The 20,236-nt window shown below is 40.1% G+C and overlaps 1 protein-coding gene across 1 annotated transcript in view; it reads right to left on the bottom strand.

The window, feature by feature from the left end:
* Nucleotides 1-6,330: 6,330 nt before the first annotated feature.
* Nucleotides 6,331-20,236, bottom strand: part of shmt2 (serine hydroxymethyltransferase 2 (mitochondrial)) — a 31,008-nt gene continuing 17,102 nt past the window's right edge. The window contains exons 4-12 of the mRNA XM_037771348.1: nucleotides 19,290-19,490; nucleotides 18,997-19,078; nucleotides 16,702-16,824; nucleotides 13,972-14,111; nucleotides 13,253-13,415; nucleotides 11,912-12,011; nucleotides 10,021-10,176; nucleotides 8,332-8,439; nucleotides 6,331-8,078 (exon numbers count right to left, since the gene is read on the bottom strand). Of these exons, the coding sequence (XP_037627276.1) occupies nucleotides 7,951-8,078; nucleotides 8,332-8,439; nucleotides 10,021-10,176; nucleotides 11,912-12,011; nucleotides 13,253-13,415; nucleotides 13,972-14,111; nucleotides 16,702-16,824; nucleotides 18,997-19,078; nucleotides 19,290-19,490 (1,201 nt within the window). The 3' untranslated portion in view covers nucleotides 6,331-7,950. The remainder of the gene's footprint in view (nucleotides 8,079-8,331; nucleotides 8,440-10,020; nucleotides 10,177-11,911; nucleotides 12,012-13,252; nucleotides 13,416-13,971; nucleotides 14,112-16,701; nucleotides 16,825-18,996; nucleotides 19,079-19,289; nucleotides 19,491-20,236) is intronic.

Genomic DNA, 20,236 nt, shown 5'->3' with positions numbered 1-20,236 from the left:
GCTGCATGGCTGGAATATACTCAGATTCTTTACTTAAATAAAAGTAGAAATGCCACAGTCTAATAATAAAGTAAAACTGAATTCAAAATGTTACTTAAGTAAAAGTACAGAAGTTTTAGCATCAAAATATTGTTAAAGTACCAAAAGTAAAAGTAATCATTAAGCAGAATGACTTCTTTAAAAGTGTTATATTACTATAGATTATCACACGGCTGTGTTGAATACTCGATTCTGATTGGTCAATCATGCATTCTGCTATTTCTTTATAGCACACCGTCGCTATGAGCACAGTTCTGATGTCGGACTCTGGCGGACTGTTTTTGTGTCAAATGATTGATTTCTTAAGTAAGTAGCCGTGTAATAAGCAGGATAATGTAATATTTTCCCATTGTGTCCATTCCGTTATTATTAGTATGCTTTACTGTGTTTACAGCAGATACAGCAAAGTGTTACAGGAATTAAGGGTTTATTATTATCATTAGCAGTAGTAGTAGCAACAGCAGGTGCAGTATGGAAGGATTAGGACGGTGGATTAGGATTATAGTACAGACAGACAACACCCCGCACACCGACTGAAGTGAAGCCTCTAACACTACGAGGAGCACTCATGTTTCATTATGGGATAATTACCACGCATTAGTGTGGCTTGGATGGCTAAATATGACTTGGAATTACACCCAGACAGCTCCTCCCGGCTATATTTAGATCTTTTTTACTATCATATCAACGTCTGTCAGGTTTAATTATGACAGGTACTGACGTGACAGAGGTACATTCATGCATGATATACACACACACACACACACGCACGCACGCATGCGCACACACACAGACAGATATGACAGACTGAAGATACATTCCTAATTAATTGCTGACATTGTCATTTATCCCTCTGCTCATTAAACAGACATGATTTATTGTCAAATCAGCTACCAAGAGCACTGAATTTTATCATCTTTTCATTTGAAACAGTGTGTGTTTGTGTTTGTGTGTGTGTGTGTGTGTGCGTGCGTCTACAACAGCAGAGGGCAGATCAGAGGGGAGTTTTAAGGCTTTGATATATGACCAACATTATGAGGAAATGTACCAGATGGGTAATACTCTGTACAATTATGACAATTACAACTGAAGAGCACTTTTTCATCGCAGTTTTTTTTGCTTGTGGACCTATTCATTTTACGGAGTGATTTTACGATCCGTTCCGCTGCTAAAAGATATCGCTCATCTGTGTTGTTGTTTCTAAGGAATGGGAATATTTTAACTCCCCAACTGGGTAAAGAGGAAAAAGCTCAATTATATAAAATGACCAGCAAAAAACTGCAAAGGGTTCTTAAAATTCCCCCAGTACAGTTTGATGCTGTCTGTGAACTTTGCTCGCATGTTCATTCATATACATATTGTAGCTTCTTCTATTGTGCCTCGATGCACAGAGACAGTATCTCTCTCAGTAGGCATTATTAACACATTTGGAAAAACAAGGATAGAGTACAGCAGACAATAATTGTTGATTAAATATTGTCCAGCGATAACAAATTTGGTGAACCCATTAGTGAGAATTGTCCAATACTGATTGTCAACTATCCCAGGGAGAAGTGGCCTATTGTGAACCAGATCTGACCCTATTTATCCCAACTTTAAAGTCCAACAGAAATCACATTTACTCATCCCTTTTTGTAGTAAAATAATGTCAATGTGTTTTTTTTAAAGGTAGTGTTAATAGCAGGGCTGTCAAAGTTAACGCGATAATAAATTTGTTTTAACGTCACCAATTTCTTTAACGCATTAACGCAACTTGCAATTTTTAGGTTGTAGCATGTTTTTTAAAGCTAGAGCGAAGATACTGGCATCATATGAAACTAGAAAACCTAAGGAACGAAGAAGGTTAAATAACGCTCCAAACTTACGCAAAAATGTTGGCGAGGAAAAGCGGTTATGGCCATTTTCAAAGGGGACCCTTGACCTTTGACCTCAAGTTATTTGAATGAAAATGGGTTATATGGGTACCCACGAGTCTCCCCTTTACAGACATGCCCACTTTATGATAATCACATGCAGTTTGGGGCAAGTCATAGTCAAGATAGGACACATCTTTTTTAGTGAACATCCTTTTTAGTGAAAAAAATAAATCAAACAAAGCAAGCAGTCACATAAACACACTGGTTTCAGCTGATACGAAAGAAGTCAAGTTTGAGTCTAGTGTTATTATCATACAACATTGAGTCAATAATTCTGGGGGAATTAGGACACAATTCAGCCCGTCAACACTTCTAATACTCCAAATAAATCCATATTACAACAACTAGTTCACAGAATGACATCCAGGTACCAAACAACAAGTAACTTCAACCACTATTTCACAATTAATATAGAAGCAAATACACTGCATACTGTAGGTAGAAGTCAAGTCAGAAGCATAAGCAAAAAGCATCAGACAGCAAGACGTCACTTAAAGCAGATGAGCCAACAGCCAAGAAGGTCAACAGCAGCAGATATAAATTGGCATTCACGGACAGAGCAAGACATCAACAGTCATGTTAGCACAAGCAGCAAACACTTACCAGGCGAAGCAGTGGTCCCTCGGCATCTTGGCAGATAGTAGGTCTGCTGGAAAGAGTTGCAATGTTCCCACTGTAAGTTGTCCACAGGGATGGTTGTTCATAAACAGAAAAGAAAGCTATCATGCACACATCTCCATGTGAATATAATAATCTACATTAGTGACATTAGTTAAGACTCTTTACAGCATTAAGACCTTGTAGTGTATCTTATTATAAAAACTAATTATACACTAATCAAGTCACAGAGTCTGTGAAACCAAGAGCTGTTGGTCGTTTGATTTGACATGACAACTGAGAAAGATCTTTACGCATTACAATATAAGATAGGTTCTTCGGCTCAACAAAATCTTTCAAATTTTATTGTTTCTTGACCTCAACGTGGAGGCCAAGTTTATACAAGAACAGAATTGATGGATTACCGCAAAGAAGTATAAAAAAAAATGTGATTTCCCAGATCTGATTGGCTGATTCACGGGAACCAACCATATTTCACTACCATGATGTTTTTCCCTCTCCTTGGATACTTTTGCCCAGCCAGCTTTCTGCCACCTGGCTGTTGTGGCCCCACAGACTCTATACTGGTTGGTTTAATGGTTGTTAAAGCCTGGCATGGGAAAGGGCCTGGCGAAAGCTTCAACACCACCTTACTTTACTTTATGATAATCACATCACACACTGACACACTGACAGCTGTTGTTGCCTGTTGGGCTTGAGTTTACCATGTTATGATTTGAGCATATTTTTTATGCTAAATGCAGTACCTGTGAGGTCATTATTACACAGCGTTGTTGAATACTCGATTCTTATTGGTTAATCACTGCATTCTGCGGTCTGTTATTTCTTTATAGCAGACCGTTGCAATGTAAAACAGACCGTTGCTATGTATAACAGACCGTTGCTATGTATAACAGACCATTGCTATGTATAACAGACCGTTGCTATGTATAATAGACCGTTGCTATGGGTGCAGTTCTGATGTTGCACTCTGGCGGACCATTTTTGTGTCAAATTATTGATTTCTTAAGTAAGTAGCTGTGTAATAAACGGGATAATGTACAGCGAGCGGTTCATTGTTGTTAAAGAAACCCCTTCAGGGAGTGAGATACCCCTACGCTCCGCTTCGGGCATCGCCCTGTCGGGGTTTATTTCTCAACAATGACCGGCTCGCTGTACATTATCTCTTACTTGTTTTGTGTTTCTAATTGATTTCCAATAATAAATATATTTATACATTTGCATAAAGCAAGCATATTTGCCCACTCCCATGTTGATACATGTATCAAATACTTGACAAATCTCCCTTTAAGGTACATTTTGAACTGTTTAATTTACTGGCTTCACTGTCTTTTTCTTGACGTCCAAGGCGAACTTGAAGCCCTCGTCCATGAACTCTACAACTTGCACAAAGTCAGCTTCTTTGAACTGTCCTTTTTGTCAGGGCTGGAGCACCTGGGACGGAGGATAACACACAATGTGCAGCTTGAAATACAAACTAATGACTGGGAATGACTTCCTTTTGCTTTTACAGGTTCAACTGTCCCTCATGAATTTTTTCTGCATTTTATTTTATTTGGGAAACATTATGGTCTTTGGGGAAAAGAAACAGACCCCTGGAGCTCACCAGGTGAAGCAGCGGTCCCCCAGCATCTTGGCAGATAGTAAAGCCGCTGGAAAGAGCAATGTTGTCCACAAGGATGGTTGTCCAGTGTAGCTTCTGAGTGAGTAATGTTGACGTTAACTTCTTTATAAAATGCTACATGAGCAGCAACAGCAGCAGTAATGGTGGCACAAAGTGTTTTAGACGTGTTTTACATGAGTTCAGGTGAGTTGAGTAGTGAAGCAGCAGCAGGTGAACTCAATCAAACATGTCCTGGGCCTTTAAAGGTTTCAATGTCCCGCCCCTTCAGAGAGGGTGTGTTGGATTTGTGTTGCAGCTATAGAGGTTGTCACGTAGGGGTGGGGGTCATTCCTAGTTCCCAGGGTCCTATGTTCATGGATGTATTTTATATTGTAGAAAAAAACGTTGAAATCTCTTCAGCTAGTGTTAATCAAAGACCTTATTTCAGGCATCTAACTAAAAACCCATTGACTTCCAGACGAGGGAACCGGAAGTGCTAAATTGCTAACTCATGTCCGGGTTTTCGGACTCATTCCTGTAGCACTCTGTGGGAATCTGAAAAAGATGTTCCCCTGCTTTGTATTAGGTCACATGGGCCGTAGTGGGAACCATAGTGGGAACTTGTCAAAGGAGATTTCTGTTCCCAAGCACCACCGCATGGCTCTCAGTATAATTGGTCCTACACTTGAAGGGAACTTATCAAATGGTTGGAGGAGTCCTGGAATCACCAAAGGTCATAGCTTAATGCTTCCTTAGTAGAGGTGTAAACTAGCTTGGTTTACATGTTTTCTTACTTTCACACTTCACATCTGTCTTCTAAGTGATATAAAAACAGAACAGCATGACATGATTCAATCCAGTTTGTTTATGCCTCCAAGCTTATTTTTTCTGCATTTATCTATAGCCTAGTGGATTTTGAATTCCTTTTCCTATTTTTAGCTGTGACTGACATCTCATTGCTGAAATTCCCAAATACCAATGCATGAAATATTGTTACAAATGAACAGTAGAAGCACAGACTTTCATAGTATGCACCAGGGGTGTCTCTAGACATTTCAAACACCCAGGACACAGCCCCCAAAGAGAGAGCACACTGATTTCTTTCTTTAATTAATTAATTAATATCATATGCCAGTGAAACGGAAAATGGAATACGAATTTGTGAATCTGGGTAGTAACAGACTATTAAACGGGGTAACACAGGACATTGGGAACATAGATATGCTCCTGTGATGTGTGACTCAAGCAGCAGCAACAAGAACTATCTCTGAACTAGTTAGCTCACAGGTTTAACCAGTTTTTTTTACTAACAAATGAATAATCATAAAAACAATAAGGATCCGCTGGAAGGACGATATATGCGAGTAATTTCCAAACAGCCATGGAGGAAGTATTCCAATAATGCACTGTGAAAATATTCTGTTACGCGTAAAAGTCCTGCACTGAAAAAGTGCATTATTATTATTTTAAAAAATGAATAAAAATAAATACTCAGTACTTTATAAGCTGATCATGTGCTTTGTATGTATTCCTTGTTTGTCATCATTATTATGTAATCATATTATTTCTGTATATTAATTTTGTCTCTAGGTGGAGGCTTCAAATAAGCCCAGTGTTGTTGTTTTTTGCCTCTTCCTGCAGTGTATATTATATATATTTTAGTAATGTTTGTGTAGTTTTAATTTGTGCAAAATAAACAAATAAAAAATATGTAAAATCGTATTTGTAAAGTAAGTAGTTTTCCAATGAATGTAATGGAGTACAAAATACTAATAAGTATGCAGTAAAAAATGGTGAAATAAAATGTAGGATGGCTGTGTGCTTACTTCAGTGCCTGAATGGATGCATTTTCTTATCCAAAACCTGCCAGATAAATTTCATATATCCACACTACTAATCCTCTGATACCAGTGATTCTAATCATCAATAAAGTACAATAGCTATAGTATATTTTTATTCTACTCACATTTTCTCTACAATATTTGACATTGTAGTAATACCACGACCCTGACTGTTACAGCAGTCAAGATAAACATTATTTTCACAAAATGACATCTTCCTCCACACTAGATGTTTTTTTTTTTTTAAACTTGCGTGGTTGTGACAATGTGTGTGATTAGTAATGTGTATTAAAAACAATGACACGACACAAACTATGCTTGCATTAGATTTTATTATGACTCAGCTAAAACAAATTAAATGTTAATAAAAAAAATGTTTTGTAAAAGAAAGGTAGCTCAAACTTGTGTTGTACCGTACAAAGGCTGGCAACATATCAGAGATGACAACAGACAAACATAGTAGTAAAATACTTATTGGCATATTTTGGCAATGTCTAGTCTGTTGTCTGACAGAAACTTGTGATGTGGATGATTCATATGATTTGGTTCACTTTGGAAGCTGTGTTTCGTTTTGTGCAAAGTAAGAAAGTGACCTCACCATTTCTAAATGCCCTTTTCTCGATCGAGTTGTACGATCATTTCACAAACAGATAATCTTCCTTCCTCACTGATGCAGTGATAATGACAACAGTTCCAATCTGTGAGCCAGATAGACAATATATTCAAAATCAAGCTGCTTCACAGTTTCCATCATTGTGAAATATATGACACTTAAATCAGGTGAACTGCACTATAAATACTCCTTTTCTCGTACAACAACCCAGCTGGTATTGGAAACCTTAAGATATACGTTAAACGTTGGCTGTTACATGGTTAATTCTTTTTAAATAAGACATAAAAAAGTATATACTCTTTGTAAACGCACTTAACGGAAAGTATAAAATAATCCAGGATGCCATTTCTGTTCGTATTATTCCATTTGGTTATTTATCTGTCGTAACAAAATATATAGCAATTAAAATCTGACAACAATGATATGCTGGAAGAAAAAAAAAAAGCAATCACAACAGCGTCAAAAGGAAATAACATCCTCGGATAGAGATGGACATTTTCCTGTCATGCAATCTAATACAAAGCCCCATCAAATTCTACTTTATGAAGCTTATGACACTTGATTTGTGTTTTAAAAAGCATCCAACAGTGTAAACATTATTGATGAACACAGGTTGTATTGTTGCTTTATTGGTCTATAGTATGTTAAAAGATGATTCAATTATTTAGTCCACCTCCTTGTATGATCCGACCTTAGAGACAAGTTGCACAAATCTCTACTAAATTCAAAAGGCTAACTTTTATAAATGATATTTTGACAACAGTTGGGGTTAATTTCTGATCATTTCTGAAATGTATAAGCCAACACAACACTGTATGGCAGAACACCCCTTCACCTCATTAAATCTCCTTGTGTACCTGGTTACATAAACAGAAAAGAAAGCTATCATGCACACATCTTCATTTGAATATAATAATCTACGATAGTGACATTAGTTAAGACTCTTTACAGCATTAAGACCTTGTAGTGTATCTTATTATAAAATTATACACTAATCAAGTCACAGAGTCTGTGAAACCAAGAGCTGTTTGGTCGTTTGATTTGACATGACAACTGAGAAAGATCTTTACGCATTACAATAGAAAATAGGTTCTTCGGCTCTACAAAATCTTTCAAATTTTATTGTTTCTTTAGTTTATACAAGAACGGATTGATGGATTACCGCAAAGAAGTATAAAAAGAATGATTTCCCAGATCGGATTGGCTGAGTCATGGGAACCAACCATATTTCACTACCATGATATTTTTCCCTCTCCTTGTACGCCAGCCAACGTTCTGCCACCTGGCTGTTGTGGCCCCACAGACTCTCTATTGGTTGGTTTAATGGTCGTTGAAGCCTGGCATGGGGAAGGGCCTGGCGAAGGCTTCGACGCGGTGGCGCAGGTTGGCGATGCAAGCCACGGTCTCTGGGTCCTGAAGAAGGAAGTTCTTGAAGTCCTGGAGCTTTCCTAAAAAAGAGAAGAGAAAAGGAAAAGGCTCAGCTTCCCCTTATTGCCATTTTGCTTCCTTTGTTTTATCACCACTGGGCTTTTTGTTTACACTCATGTTTCAGTATCCAGCAATTTAACATAACACACAGCATAGTGCGCTTTTGTTGCCTTTCTAACAACAACAACTACATAGTTTTAAAAATAAAAGACAAAAAAAAGTGAGGCACATGCTCTATATTGTAATCTATCACCTCTCTCACAGTCGGCTTACCGGTCTTTTTCTTGACGTCCAAGGCGATCTTGAAGCCCTCATCCATGAACTCTACAACTTGCACAAAGTCAGCTTCTTTGAACTGTCTGGATGTCAGGGCTGGAGCACCTGGGACGGAGGACAACACACAATTTGCAGCTTGAAAAACAAAGTAATGACTGGGAATCACTAGGGGTGTAAGAAAAAATATCGATACACAAGTATTGGGATATTATGTGTAGTGGTACTGTATTGATTCTCAAAAACACTGTACATGGGCGCCTGGGTTAGCTCAGTTGGTAGAGCGGGCGTCCATGTATTAAGGCTTGGTCCTGACCGCGGCGGCCCGGGTTCGAATCCGGCCTGTGGCCCTTTCCGCATCCACTCTCTCTCTCCCCCCTTTCAAGACTCTATCCACTGTCCTGTCATAAAAATGGAAAAATGCCCCCAAAAAAATAACTTAAAAAAAAAAAAAAACACTGTACAGATTTTTAATTAACCTCTTAAAAATCCTATGGTCCATCGTCGGGCCCGGCCGCAATTCTGCAGTCTTTTGGAGGTTGTACCGGGGACAGTTTTAAAGCTAGAGTGAATGTCCTGGCAGCATATGAAACTAGAAAACCATAAGAATCAGATGGTACCAACCTTGTCATACTAACTAGTCGTGAAGGAAGGAAGTAACACTCCAAACCAGCGCTAAATTTTGGCGAAGAAAAACTGTCATGGCCATTTTCACAGGGCTCTCTTGACCTCTGAAGTCAAGACATGTGACTGAAAATGGGTTCTATGGGTACCCACGAGTCTCCCCTTTACAGACATGTCCACTTTATGATAATCACATGCAGTTTGGGGCAAAAACAATGCACGTAGTACAAATGTGTTATTTTCACCTGTTCTAAAATGGTGTATTTCTAGTGTGAAAGTTTTCCTAAAATTTGAATTAAGCCTTGCATACAGTATTGCAATAAATTGAATCGTTACCCCTGTATCATGATACGTAGCGTATCACCAAATTCTTGCCAATACGCAGCCCTACGAATCACTTCCTTTTGCTTTTACAGGTTCAAATGTCTCTAATGAATTTTCCTGCATTTTATTCTATTTGGGAAACACATGGTCTTTGGGGAAAGAAACAGAACCCTGGAGCTTCTTGAAAGACTCCGGATATGTCAAATCAACATTGACGCTGATGGCTGATGAGTTGCTAAAGTGCGGTCCAAACTGAGAAGGTAATATGTGCAGTAGGTTGTACTGTAGGTGACGTTTCTCGCCTTAAGACAATGCTAAAAATGTGGCAGTGTAGATGTGAAGCTCTTCCTGGAAGATGATTAAAAACCCAAACATACTTAATTAATCATGATCTGCTCAGTGCTTGTGGCTTAATTGGTGGCTGACTAATTTCCATATGCTGAACTACATTTTGGAAAAGTGAGTGAAACAGATTAACTGAAGAGGAGGCTAAGTGCAAAGTAAATTTGTTAAAAAAAAACAAAAAACTCTACTTGTAGTTAAATATGGAGCACAAACTGCTGAATAGCTGACTGACCACCATATGACAAAGTTACAGGTATTCTAAGATTTGGAACTTTTTGAATATACAAATAGGCACAATTTTCCTCATGTGGTTTCTGATAATATCCTTATTAAGTATGACAAGACATTGTCTGAGTCAAGCTAAATGTAGCAGTGTAATGTGAAGCAGTTCCTTACCTAGCCTGAGGCCACCAGGAGTCAGGGCGCTCTTGTCCCCGGGGCAGGTGTTCTTATTGGCTGTGATTGACGCGAGCTCCAGCACCCTCTCGGCCCGAGCCCCGTCAATGCCCTTAGGCCGCAGGTCAACCAGGACTAGGTGGTTGTCGGTCCCGTCTGAAATATTCAGCATTCTTAGTAAAAAAAAACTTTTGAAGAGGAGGTAAGTCCGAGGCTTTGTAGACACGAACTTAAGCCCTTGATCAGACCACCGCAACTTTATTTAACAGCAGTAGGTTATGAAACTGAATGTAGTTAATGATGAAGCCAGATTACTGTTGGGTAGGGCGTTGTCAGGGCCTCCAATGCTTCACATCTTTCATGCATATCTGCTTTGCATTCACCTGAGCACTGTATTATGTTAGAGGTATACAGTATATACAGTAGAGCTGCACGATTATGGTCAAAATGATAATCACAATTATTTATTTATTTTAAGGACAAAATATGTTTTTATTGCACTTTCACATTTAAATAAACAGTGCACTGCGGCATGACAGCTCCCCAAAAGTGAAACCAAAACATCTCGATCGCCCCCTGGTGGCTGGCTGCTCATTTAGGAAGTGCTTGATTTAATATGCAGTGGAGTTTTCTTTGAGCGGAGCACGCATTTTAAATGTCAGTATTGTGGTCGATCGTGTTCATTTAATTGTGGGAAGCCGAAATCTTGACCGCGTTTAATATTCGATTAATTGTGCAGCCCTAAGATACAGTATGTAGATACGTTTTACTTCATTCTGAGACAATGAGCCAAAGATGACTGCTTTGTGCTCAATGAGCTCTCTGTGATGATGACAAATGTACTATTAAAGCTACATAGGAAACATTAAAATTGTAGTAAAATTGACTGCCATCATGTTAAGTGCAAATTATTTCAGGCAACTTAAGCAGGAAATTCCCTCACAGGCTATATTATACAGTTCAAACTATGCTCATTTGTATTTGTTCCATATGTATATGCTTAGTATAAGCACCAAATATACACTCAGTTGCCAGTTTATTAGGTACATCTAGCTAGTAATGCGGTCTTGTACAACATTTCTGAGGTTGCAGTTCATGGTGCTGTACTGTATCATAAACAGAAATGTTTTTATTATTTTTGTCCACCCTTTTTATATCAGTGAGAGTAGGATGCATCCTACACAAACTACATCCTGCAAAATGATCACAGAGTTAAATCAACACCTCTCTGAAATAGTTTCAACAAAGACGGAACATTATAACCTTCATGAAGGTAGGATTTATTGCAGGACTGTTGTATTAGACTGTGTTAGTCTTAGCTAGGGTGTACCTAATAAACTGGCAACTAAGTGTATATTATAACTCTACAAATTTTCCTTTAGCTGTTAATATAACAAACGTACTTGCGTAAGTACACACTCTTTTACAAGATTGCTATTGACTGTAACAGTATAGACACTCTTTTTCCTGTTTTCTTTCCCACAAACATCTACAAAGGGATTGAAAAAAGGGAGCATGCACACAATGCAGTGTAAGCACAGGACAAGTCTGTATTTTTTAGGGTATCAATTGAAAGCTATACATCAAAAAAGAGCTGAGGCCAGCGAATTAAATGCGGTACAAGATTCAAGCATTCGCTCACAACCAGAAAGTGACCACTTTCATCTGGTTTTATTTCCTTGACTGGCAGGACAGCTACACTGACATTTAGCCTATTTACAAAGCATGAATTTAAATGCCTTTCAGTTTTTTTTCTGTTGTGTAATTTGCATTTTGTGACAGGACATTTCTCTTTATTGACTGTATTTTTCTATGTTTCTTTCTGCTGTTTGCTGAGCCTTTGTTTCCCTGGGAATTACAAACTAGAATACTTAAATACAAGTTAAATTACCTGATACCAGGGTGTAGCCTTTGCTGAGAAGAGCTGCAGCCATTGACTTGGCGTTCCTTAGTACCTGGTCGATATACTCCTTGAACATGGGAGTCTGTGCCTGGACACAAAAATAACAAAAGGGTTGAGCTTCATAGAAGTACGGAAATTAGAGTTAGCTTTTTTCAGTTGGGGGTCAAGAAATGATTCACGAGATATCAAGAAAACTATTTCTACTATATAAATATATGTTGATACAAGTGAGAAACATAATCTTTCCTTCCTCTTTAAAGGGACTGTTTGTAAGAATCAGAAATTGCTTGCTAACAGCGACACCTGTGGCTGTTAAGTCAACGAAAGTCAGCGTCCTGTTGCTCGCACTTGTGCTCGCTCTAAATAGACATGAACGAGCATTGCTCAAAACAGTGAGACGACACACGTCAGCTAAAACCACAATATCACTCTATATTTCAGCTGCTTGGCAGTAATGTTAGCTGATCAGACGGAGGTCTCTCCATGAATCACTGCTGATCCTAGTGTTGGCTTTTCCTGCCTCAGTCTCCCGCGGCCGGAGGAAACAGGGGAGACACCGGAGTTTTGGTCCGACACGATAACGTTTCTCGCTGCAGAGCCCTGTCACTTCACAAGACAAGGGAAACCTCTGTTGGTCTGGAGGAGCTGCAGCATTTATTTCTGCACAAACGTCCACTGTACATTCACTAGATATTCTCATAGCTACTAACTCTTCTGCTGTGAGTAGTGTGCGCGGACGCATATGAGTGTGGAGCGAAAGAGTGAGAGCGAGCGCGGTGTGTGAGTGAAGGCAAGCAGGCAGGCAGAGGAGCAGAGAGGCAGAGTACAGCAGAGACTCTGGCCCTGGAGGCTACGGTCTCCCCCGCGTCCTCCGACCGCGTCCTCCGACCGCGTCCTCCGACCGCGTCCTCCAACCTCGGCCAACACTGTTTTGCAAGACGGGTTTCACTAGATATAACATTGCGGTTTTGGTGCTTCTGTGTAGTTTGTGTTGGAGTCTTGTCTGAACAGTGTAACAACACGCAAGCGCGCATGGGACACCGACCCGGATTGATTTATATGTGTAAGAAGTTACAAACAGTCCCTTTAGTGGGTTAAATTTCAATAGCTGTCCTGCACAAAAGAAGGAGCAGATGCCCACGGTAGCTTAGGGGAACAACTTCCTGAGTCAAGTTGCACCAAAACATCTCACTGGTAAAATTTAGTTTCACTGTCAAATGTGATTCACCAGTCATCAACTTCTTATTAGGGAACAGCAGACCAAGGTAATAAAGTGTTACATCAATACCAATAAAGTTAGTTACTTTTGTATTAGTGTGTTGTGCTGACCTGTCTGAGTGCCACAGCCACAGCAGCGATGGCGTGGTTGTGAGGTCCACCCTGCAGGGAGGGGAACACGGAGAAGTTGATCTTGTCCTCGAGGTCGTACATGATCTCCTTCCCCTTCTTGTCCACTGAGCGAACACCCTTACGATAGAAGATGAGGCCAGCCCTGGACAGAACAGAAAGTGTTATTACCATTGTATTTTTCGCTAAAACCCAACAAGGTTTCATCCTTGAGAATTTGATTTGTCCCAACCCGTGGCACATTAGCTGTCTGATTAGAAAGGTATCACAACATCACAAGTAAGAGATAATGTACATCAAGCCGGTCACTGTTGTGAAATAAACCCCGAACAGGGCGATGCAAGTTGGGTTGCCACATCGCCCTGAAGGCGTTTATTTCACAACAATAATTCGCTAGCTGTACATTATCCTGCTTAAACGGCTACTTTCTTAAGCAATCGATAATTTGTCACAAAAATGGGCCTCCAGAGTCCGACATCAGAACTGCGTCCATAGTAACTGTTTTACACAGCAGCAGTCTGCTTTAAAGAAATAACAGACCGTAGAACGCCGTGATTGACCAATCAGAATCAAGTATTCAACAAAGCTGTGTAATAAAATACTGAATAAAAGACTGTTATTAATGAAAATAGCTAAGAATATCTATGATGCTCAGTGCAGCAGTTCTAATGAGATTCTACTGAGATGTCTCTTGTTCGTACCTGGCTCCACGGAGGGATTTGTGTGTGGTAGAGGTGACCAGGTCAGCATGATCAAAGGGAGATGGGATGGATTTGGCAGCCACCAGGCCACTGATGTGGGCCATGTCAGCTAGCAGGTAGGCCTTAATATCGGTACACAGCTGAGGGTGAAAAAGGTGGAAAAGAGGGAACACACACAAAATTAGGATTCAAATTTATACCATGGAGCAGGACATTTTAAATCATATTTTAATTTTAATTTGTAACTTTTTTCGGTCCGGCGAGTCACTTTAATGGCCCATTAACTGCAACGATTAACGTCTTTTGTCCCTTTGTGGCTGGGTTGTACAGCTCTGGATCGCCAGCTACGTGATTGGCCATCGCAGCTCGACGTCGGGATGAGTTTCTCTAAAAGTTGATTTTGTTTCTACTTTTCAGTCGCTGCTGGTTTTTTTTCCCCGCGGCCCATGTGGCCGCTGCAGCCGCAACCCAAACACGCTACCCAAATTCAAAATTGATAGAAAAACCTACGTTTTCACTGCATCGCTTCATCTTGTGTGAATGCAGCCGTAGCTTGTTATGAACATGTCAGTGTTTGGCCATGAAAACCTTCAGTATAGCCTTTTCAGTATGTTTAGTATTTTTAAATGTGGGGGACTACGTACAAAAGAGGGAGAGTCCTACACTTTTAACCCAATTTATCTATGAACACACTCACACACACCCCGACTAAACTGTAAGTCAGCACTTCAGCCTCAGTCACTGTTTTAATTTCAGACAAATTTTGGTCTGTCCTGGAGCACAGACAAAAAATGTGAACTGTCCAAATATTTATGAACTGCACTGTATTTGCATATATTATTTCTGATATATAGAGTGCTACCAGAAACAACTATAGTTACTATAGAACTAAACTACATACTTAAACTTGCATCAATCTGTGTCATCAGTGACCCAACCGTGCAGTGCATTTTATTTGACTGTGCTCTGTACATGTTGAAATGTGAGATAAAACAAATGTGAGATATAATCTCTTGGCACTAATACATTTACATTTTACCCTCACGGTTAAGATTTGATGATAACTCTCTACATCTGTAAGCAGCACCTATCTTCTCAGAGGGCAGATATTTCAAATCGGAGCTGGTGTTATTACACTCTTCGTCAGTCTTCAGAGGCCCCGAAATATTACAGCGTAATTCAATAAATCCTCGCTGTCTCTTGCCAGCATTTATTGAAAAAGGCACAAACAATAAATAGCTTGCTAACATGCAAATGACTCGCTGGCGAATGATCAGAGCAGTAAACAATCTTTTTAGTGCTCCAATTAATATTCATTATCATGACAATCTCCCTTCCTCTGATATCTTAACTGGATCAGCACATGTTTATTAGATTAAAAGGCAGGATATATGGCAGGGTTACTGGAGGGGGTAAAGAACACAAGAGGGTGATGTGCAGTAGCTGATGAACGCCGATAGTGAAACAAATTTCAGATAGAAAAAAAGAAGCCTGCTCCAATCTAGGTAACACAACACTGAAAATCTGGAGAGGAGCCCGGCCCGGCAGATTCTGCCATAAAACAGTGAACAGTTCCACAGAGACATGCCAGGGGGAAAATATGGCCCCACTTCAGGCCTAGTGGCAAAGTAGTTATGGTGCTTAATAAAAACACAGCTCCGTAATGGTGGGACACTCCATCTGATGGTACTAGCTAAAGTGGGGCTCTGCAACAACAAAAGGGAAGCAGTCATGGAGTGAATGAAGTGAATCAGCGGGTGGGTATAACAAAACAGATAAAGGGGCCTCTTGTGCACTGCCAAAGAGAGCAGTGAAGTGTGCAGTTAAAAGTTGCTGCTGTGAGTCAGTGCGAGTATCCACGTCCAGTTCGGATGAGTAGGCAAGAGAAAGCAGCTGTGCTGTTGAGTGTGAAAGACCCTAAACACTGGTTTGCGTTTGGATATGTGGAAGTTTGAAAGTGAATGCTCCGTATTTAGAGCAGACAGGTCTCAAACATAGACTGTATATAAGAAGTGGACGTAGTCACCGTGACGTTGCCCATTGGTTTGTGGACTAACGATTTGAAGCCTTGAATTCGGCATTTTGGCCGTCGCCATCTTGGTTATTTGCAACTAGAAGTGACACGAGAGGGTGGAGCTAAGTACAACTGAATGCTGAATAAGAAATTTATATGTGACTAAGACGAAATCCCGGAAAACATCCAGACCGAACAACGCCGTGGTAGCGACCTGTCAATCACAAGGTAGCCACGCCCTAAAGCATAGCCTGCTTTATGGTTTATTTGACTCTGAATGGGACCATAATTTACTAAATGAACATCATGCTGTATTGAAGAAGACTTGAAAATAGCGATTGAGATCATAAACTCATGTTTACAATGTTTACTGAGGTAATAAATCAAGTGAGAAGTAGGGTCATTTTCTCATAGACTTCTATATATACACAATCAGATCTTTTTGCCCACTGTTCTCTACTGTGGGACAGAATTTAGTGAAGATATGGTTGGGAGGGATCCTGGCTAGGTCTGACCTATCAGTAAGAGGAGCAGGTGTGTGCGACAGTTCAGTGGAAAAGGTTGACTGAGTTTTAAATAAGGGGACAAAGCTGGTCTGACCTTCATAATGCAGAACGAGAAAACAGGTAGCAGACAAGGATGAGGCAGAGCAAAACACACACTCACACACACAAAAGCTGGGTGAGTTTTGAATACAGAGATGGTTCTCAATGCACCTTCTTGATGCGGGTGTAGTCAATGAGGCGGGCATAGGCGCTGGTGCCAGCGATGATGAGCTTGGGCCTGAACAGCTTGGCCGTCATGTCCAGCTGGTCGTAGTCTATGAGTCCTGTTGCAATCTGCAGAGAAGTGAAGAGGGGGACAGATTGAGGAGAGGAAAAAGAGGCAGAGAGAGGGAGGAAATGAGAATATTAGAGGGAGAGTAAGGGTCAGGAGGAAAGAAAAAAAGGACATGAGAGGATGAAAAAAAGTTAAAATATCTTGAGGATCAAGAGCAAACATATCAACACGGAAAAGACATTTTTTTTTTTTTCATTTGAAGCAGTTGCATTTGAAGTACTTTGGCTACCTTAAAAGGGGAAGGAATTTGTCGAAGGGAGACATTTCAACCTATCATATCAACGGAGAAGATGGAGCAATTGCAGTAATGCACCCCTACTTATCCTAATTCAACAGGGATCCACTCAACTGGTGCGATGAGGCTGAACAGATCAGAGGTTGGTTTGGAGACTTTATCAGCTCTTTTCATTTAAATAAGCAATTTGAGATATGTATTAGACAGTCCATTGTTCAGGGGACGTCCGTCTGAGTCACATGAAATGGAGTCAGACTTGAACAGTCAAATGACCAGTGTGTCTTGTGTCTGAACCTCCAGTTTCACCCCTCTACTCCTCCTCCAAGCGTCAGAGACGATACAGGCGAGAGAAAGAGAGCGGGATGGAGCAGAAAAACAAAGTGGGAGACAGAAAGGATGGAGAATAAAGGAGACACAGACAAGAAAAAGAAGAGAGAAGAGGAGGAGGGAAAGCTTTATTTAGACAACCTGATAATCTCCCATCTCCAGAGCACATCTATGGATGCCCCCTCACTCCATCAAGCTGCTCATTGTGAAGACAGAGCCAGTGGTGCTGGCCAGCCTGTCGATTTCCCATTATCTCTCTCGCAGAGGGGTCCTGCCTGCCCATACATCAGCAGGTCTGGACACGCAGGCTCTCATGGCCATCCATCAGCCGCTACCAACACCGCCACACAACTATGACCCCAGGAATAAAATACTATACACTAATATACGATGCGCCCACATCTATGGGAGCCTGGTTGTACAGATTTCAGTGCTGAATGTTTTACGTATTATATTAAACTAACAGGACTGTAAGGTTTGCATTGTGAGTGAAGAGGCCATATATCAGCCAAAAAGCTACGTTTATGGCCCTCTGTCGTCAAGGACCTGACAGCAAGAGCTTGTTAGTTTGAAGTTTGAGTTAGACACTGAATCCCTACCCACACTGCCTTGTGTCGTCCCTGTGGGGTCACAAAAGCAAACACGATTTGCCAAAAAGGGGATCACAGCTTTTCTCCTACATTTTCTTTTACATTCCCTTCTTCTCTGTTTATTTAAATCTATATCCTGTTATTAAATTGTTTCTCAAAGAGAGACCAAGACAAAAATATTCGGCATAAATTTAGATATTTGTGCTTATTTAAGATTTGTAATTTGTTGTTCTTTCTTCTTGTCTGGATTGTTTTTCATGTATTTATTTGTTTTTAGTGGATTGTTGTTTTCTGACTGGTTAGTTTTTCTGCCCCTTTTGTATGCTTCTTGTTGTCATTTATGTTTGTTGAGAGGGGGTCTGTCACACTTCTTATATTTTTTCATTATCTGGATTTTATGAAGTCTTATGTTTGTGCAAATAAAATAAATAAAAAAATAAAATAAAAACACCTTACACACAACATACTGTACGACATATTCACAAACATTTACAAAAGTCTTAGTATGGTTTGTCTATGAATACCAGCACAATGTCTTACTGACTGAGGGCAGAAACTGACAAAGTAGCAGTGATGATCAACAGTACTACTGAAAGATGGTAGACCTTGTACAGAATGCTGCAGCAGCACAAGCAATGCTTTGCTCTGGCAAGTATTGGACATCTGAGAAGCCTGTAGCCTCCGAAACATGGGCACTTCTGACCAACAGTACTGGTTCATGTGGTGGTCAGTTCATAAGTCAGTCATAGAGAGCAACGGACTCTGAGAATCATCTTAACAATAAAGGATTGAATTGTAGAAATTTAGAAAACTCATCTGACCTTGAAAAACGTAAAAATATATGAACACACTATACATTAAGCAGTTTTAAATATTATTGAACCTGTACTGTATCTGCCTCACAGCTTTGATAATACTGTTGTCTTATTCCCATTTATTTTACTGGTGATACTGTTTACTGTTATTCAAGACAGTCCACAACATGTTAGTTGATATCAGTAGTAGGAGTCGCCACTTACGTTTAGCTTGTAAGGCATGGACTCAAAATAGATCGAGGTTGCGGAGATCCTCTTCACATCGGACATGTAGCCATGGGTCAGACTGGGGGGACAGAGAGGAACATGTAAACAGACGGAAAGAAAAACACTCAGTTACATTACCTTGAAAACAACTTGATTTTTTTTAGGTGCAAATGGCAAACTAGTGTTGACCAACAAAGAAACAAGGGCCGCTTAGAAAAGTGTGAGGGTAAGAGAAGATAAGTGGTAGGGTGAAGGTGATGAATAAAAAGAAAGCAGCAATGACTACTCACTGTCCTCCGTCGGGCAGGTCCAGGCCCATGATGCGGTCATGGGGGTTGAGCACGGCGGTGTAGACAGCAAAGTTAGCTGGGGAGCCGGAGTACGGCTGCACGTTGACACCCCACAGAGCTGGGTCCAGGTCGAAAGCCTCCAAGGCTCGTTTCTGACACAGCAGCTCAATTTGGTCGACCACTTCTGCTCCACCATAGTATCTGAGGGTGGGGATGGAAAAAAAAAGATAACCTCAGGCCATTTAATAACTGATGCACCACTCCTACAAATAACTGTTGGATTAAGCTTTAAAAGGTCCAGTGTGTAGGATTTTGGGAATCTATTTGCAGATATAAAATATAATATTCATAACTATTTTTTCATTAGTGTATAATCATCTGAAACTAAGAATCGTTGTGCAATAAATGATTTTTTTTGGCCACTTGGGGGCAGCAGAAACAAGTTATGAACACAACATTGACCTTTTAAGGTGATATGGCAAACTTGTTAGCAAATAGTTGCTTATTTACACATTCAGTGTATACAAGCAATATTATCATTCATTTGGAGTCGTGATTCTGGCCACCTGGCGAACGCAAGTCCAATATTCACTCTATTTCAGATCTCTTTTTGGTCTTTACGAACTCTTGGGGGAAATATTTGGCTATTTGGCTGCTAAATACTCCAATATGTTCACCAGCTAGTCACTAACCTAGTTTGTCTGCTGTTTGGTGCTGAGCAGGTAGTATAGAGTGTTTTTTTTTTTTTTAATTTCACTGGAAACACCTGCTTGCTGTGGCCGAAAACTACACTAGTCGTGAAAAAAAAACAGTAAAGTTGCAGGCAGATAGCTAAACAATGAGCTTAAACTCATTATGAAGCAGATTTGGGTGATAATTCTCTGTAGGTTCACCACTACAAGCGACCCCTTTTACACCATCCCATTGTAATTTGACACATTCTACAT

This window comes from Sebastes umbrosus, chromosome 1 (assembly GCF_015220745.1).
Source record: "Sebastes umbrosus isolate fSebUmb1 chromosome 1, fSebUmb1.pri, whole genome shotgun sequence".
Lineage (NCBI taxonomy): Eukaryota > Metazoa > Chordata > Actinopteri > Perciformes > Sebastidae > Sebastes > Sebastes umbrosus.
Note: the sequence above shows the minus strand (reverse complement) of the source record. Positions and strands in the feature narration are given on the sequence as shown.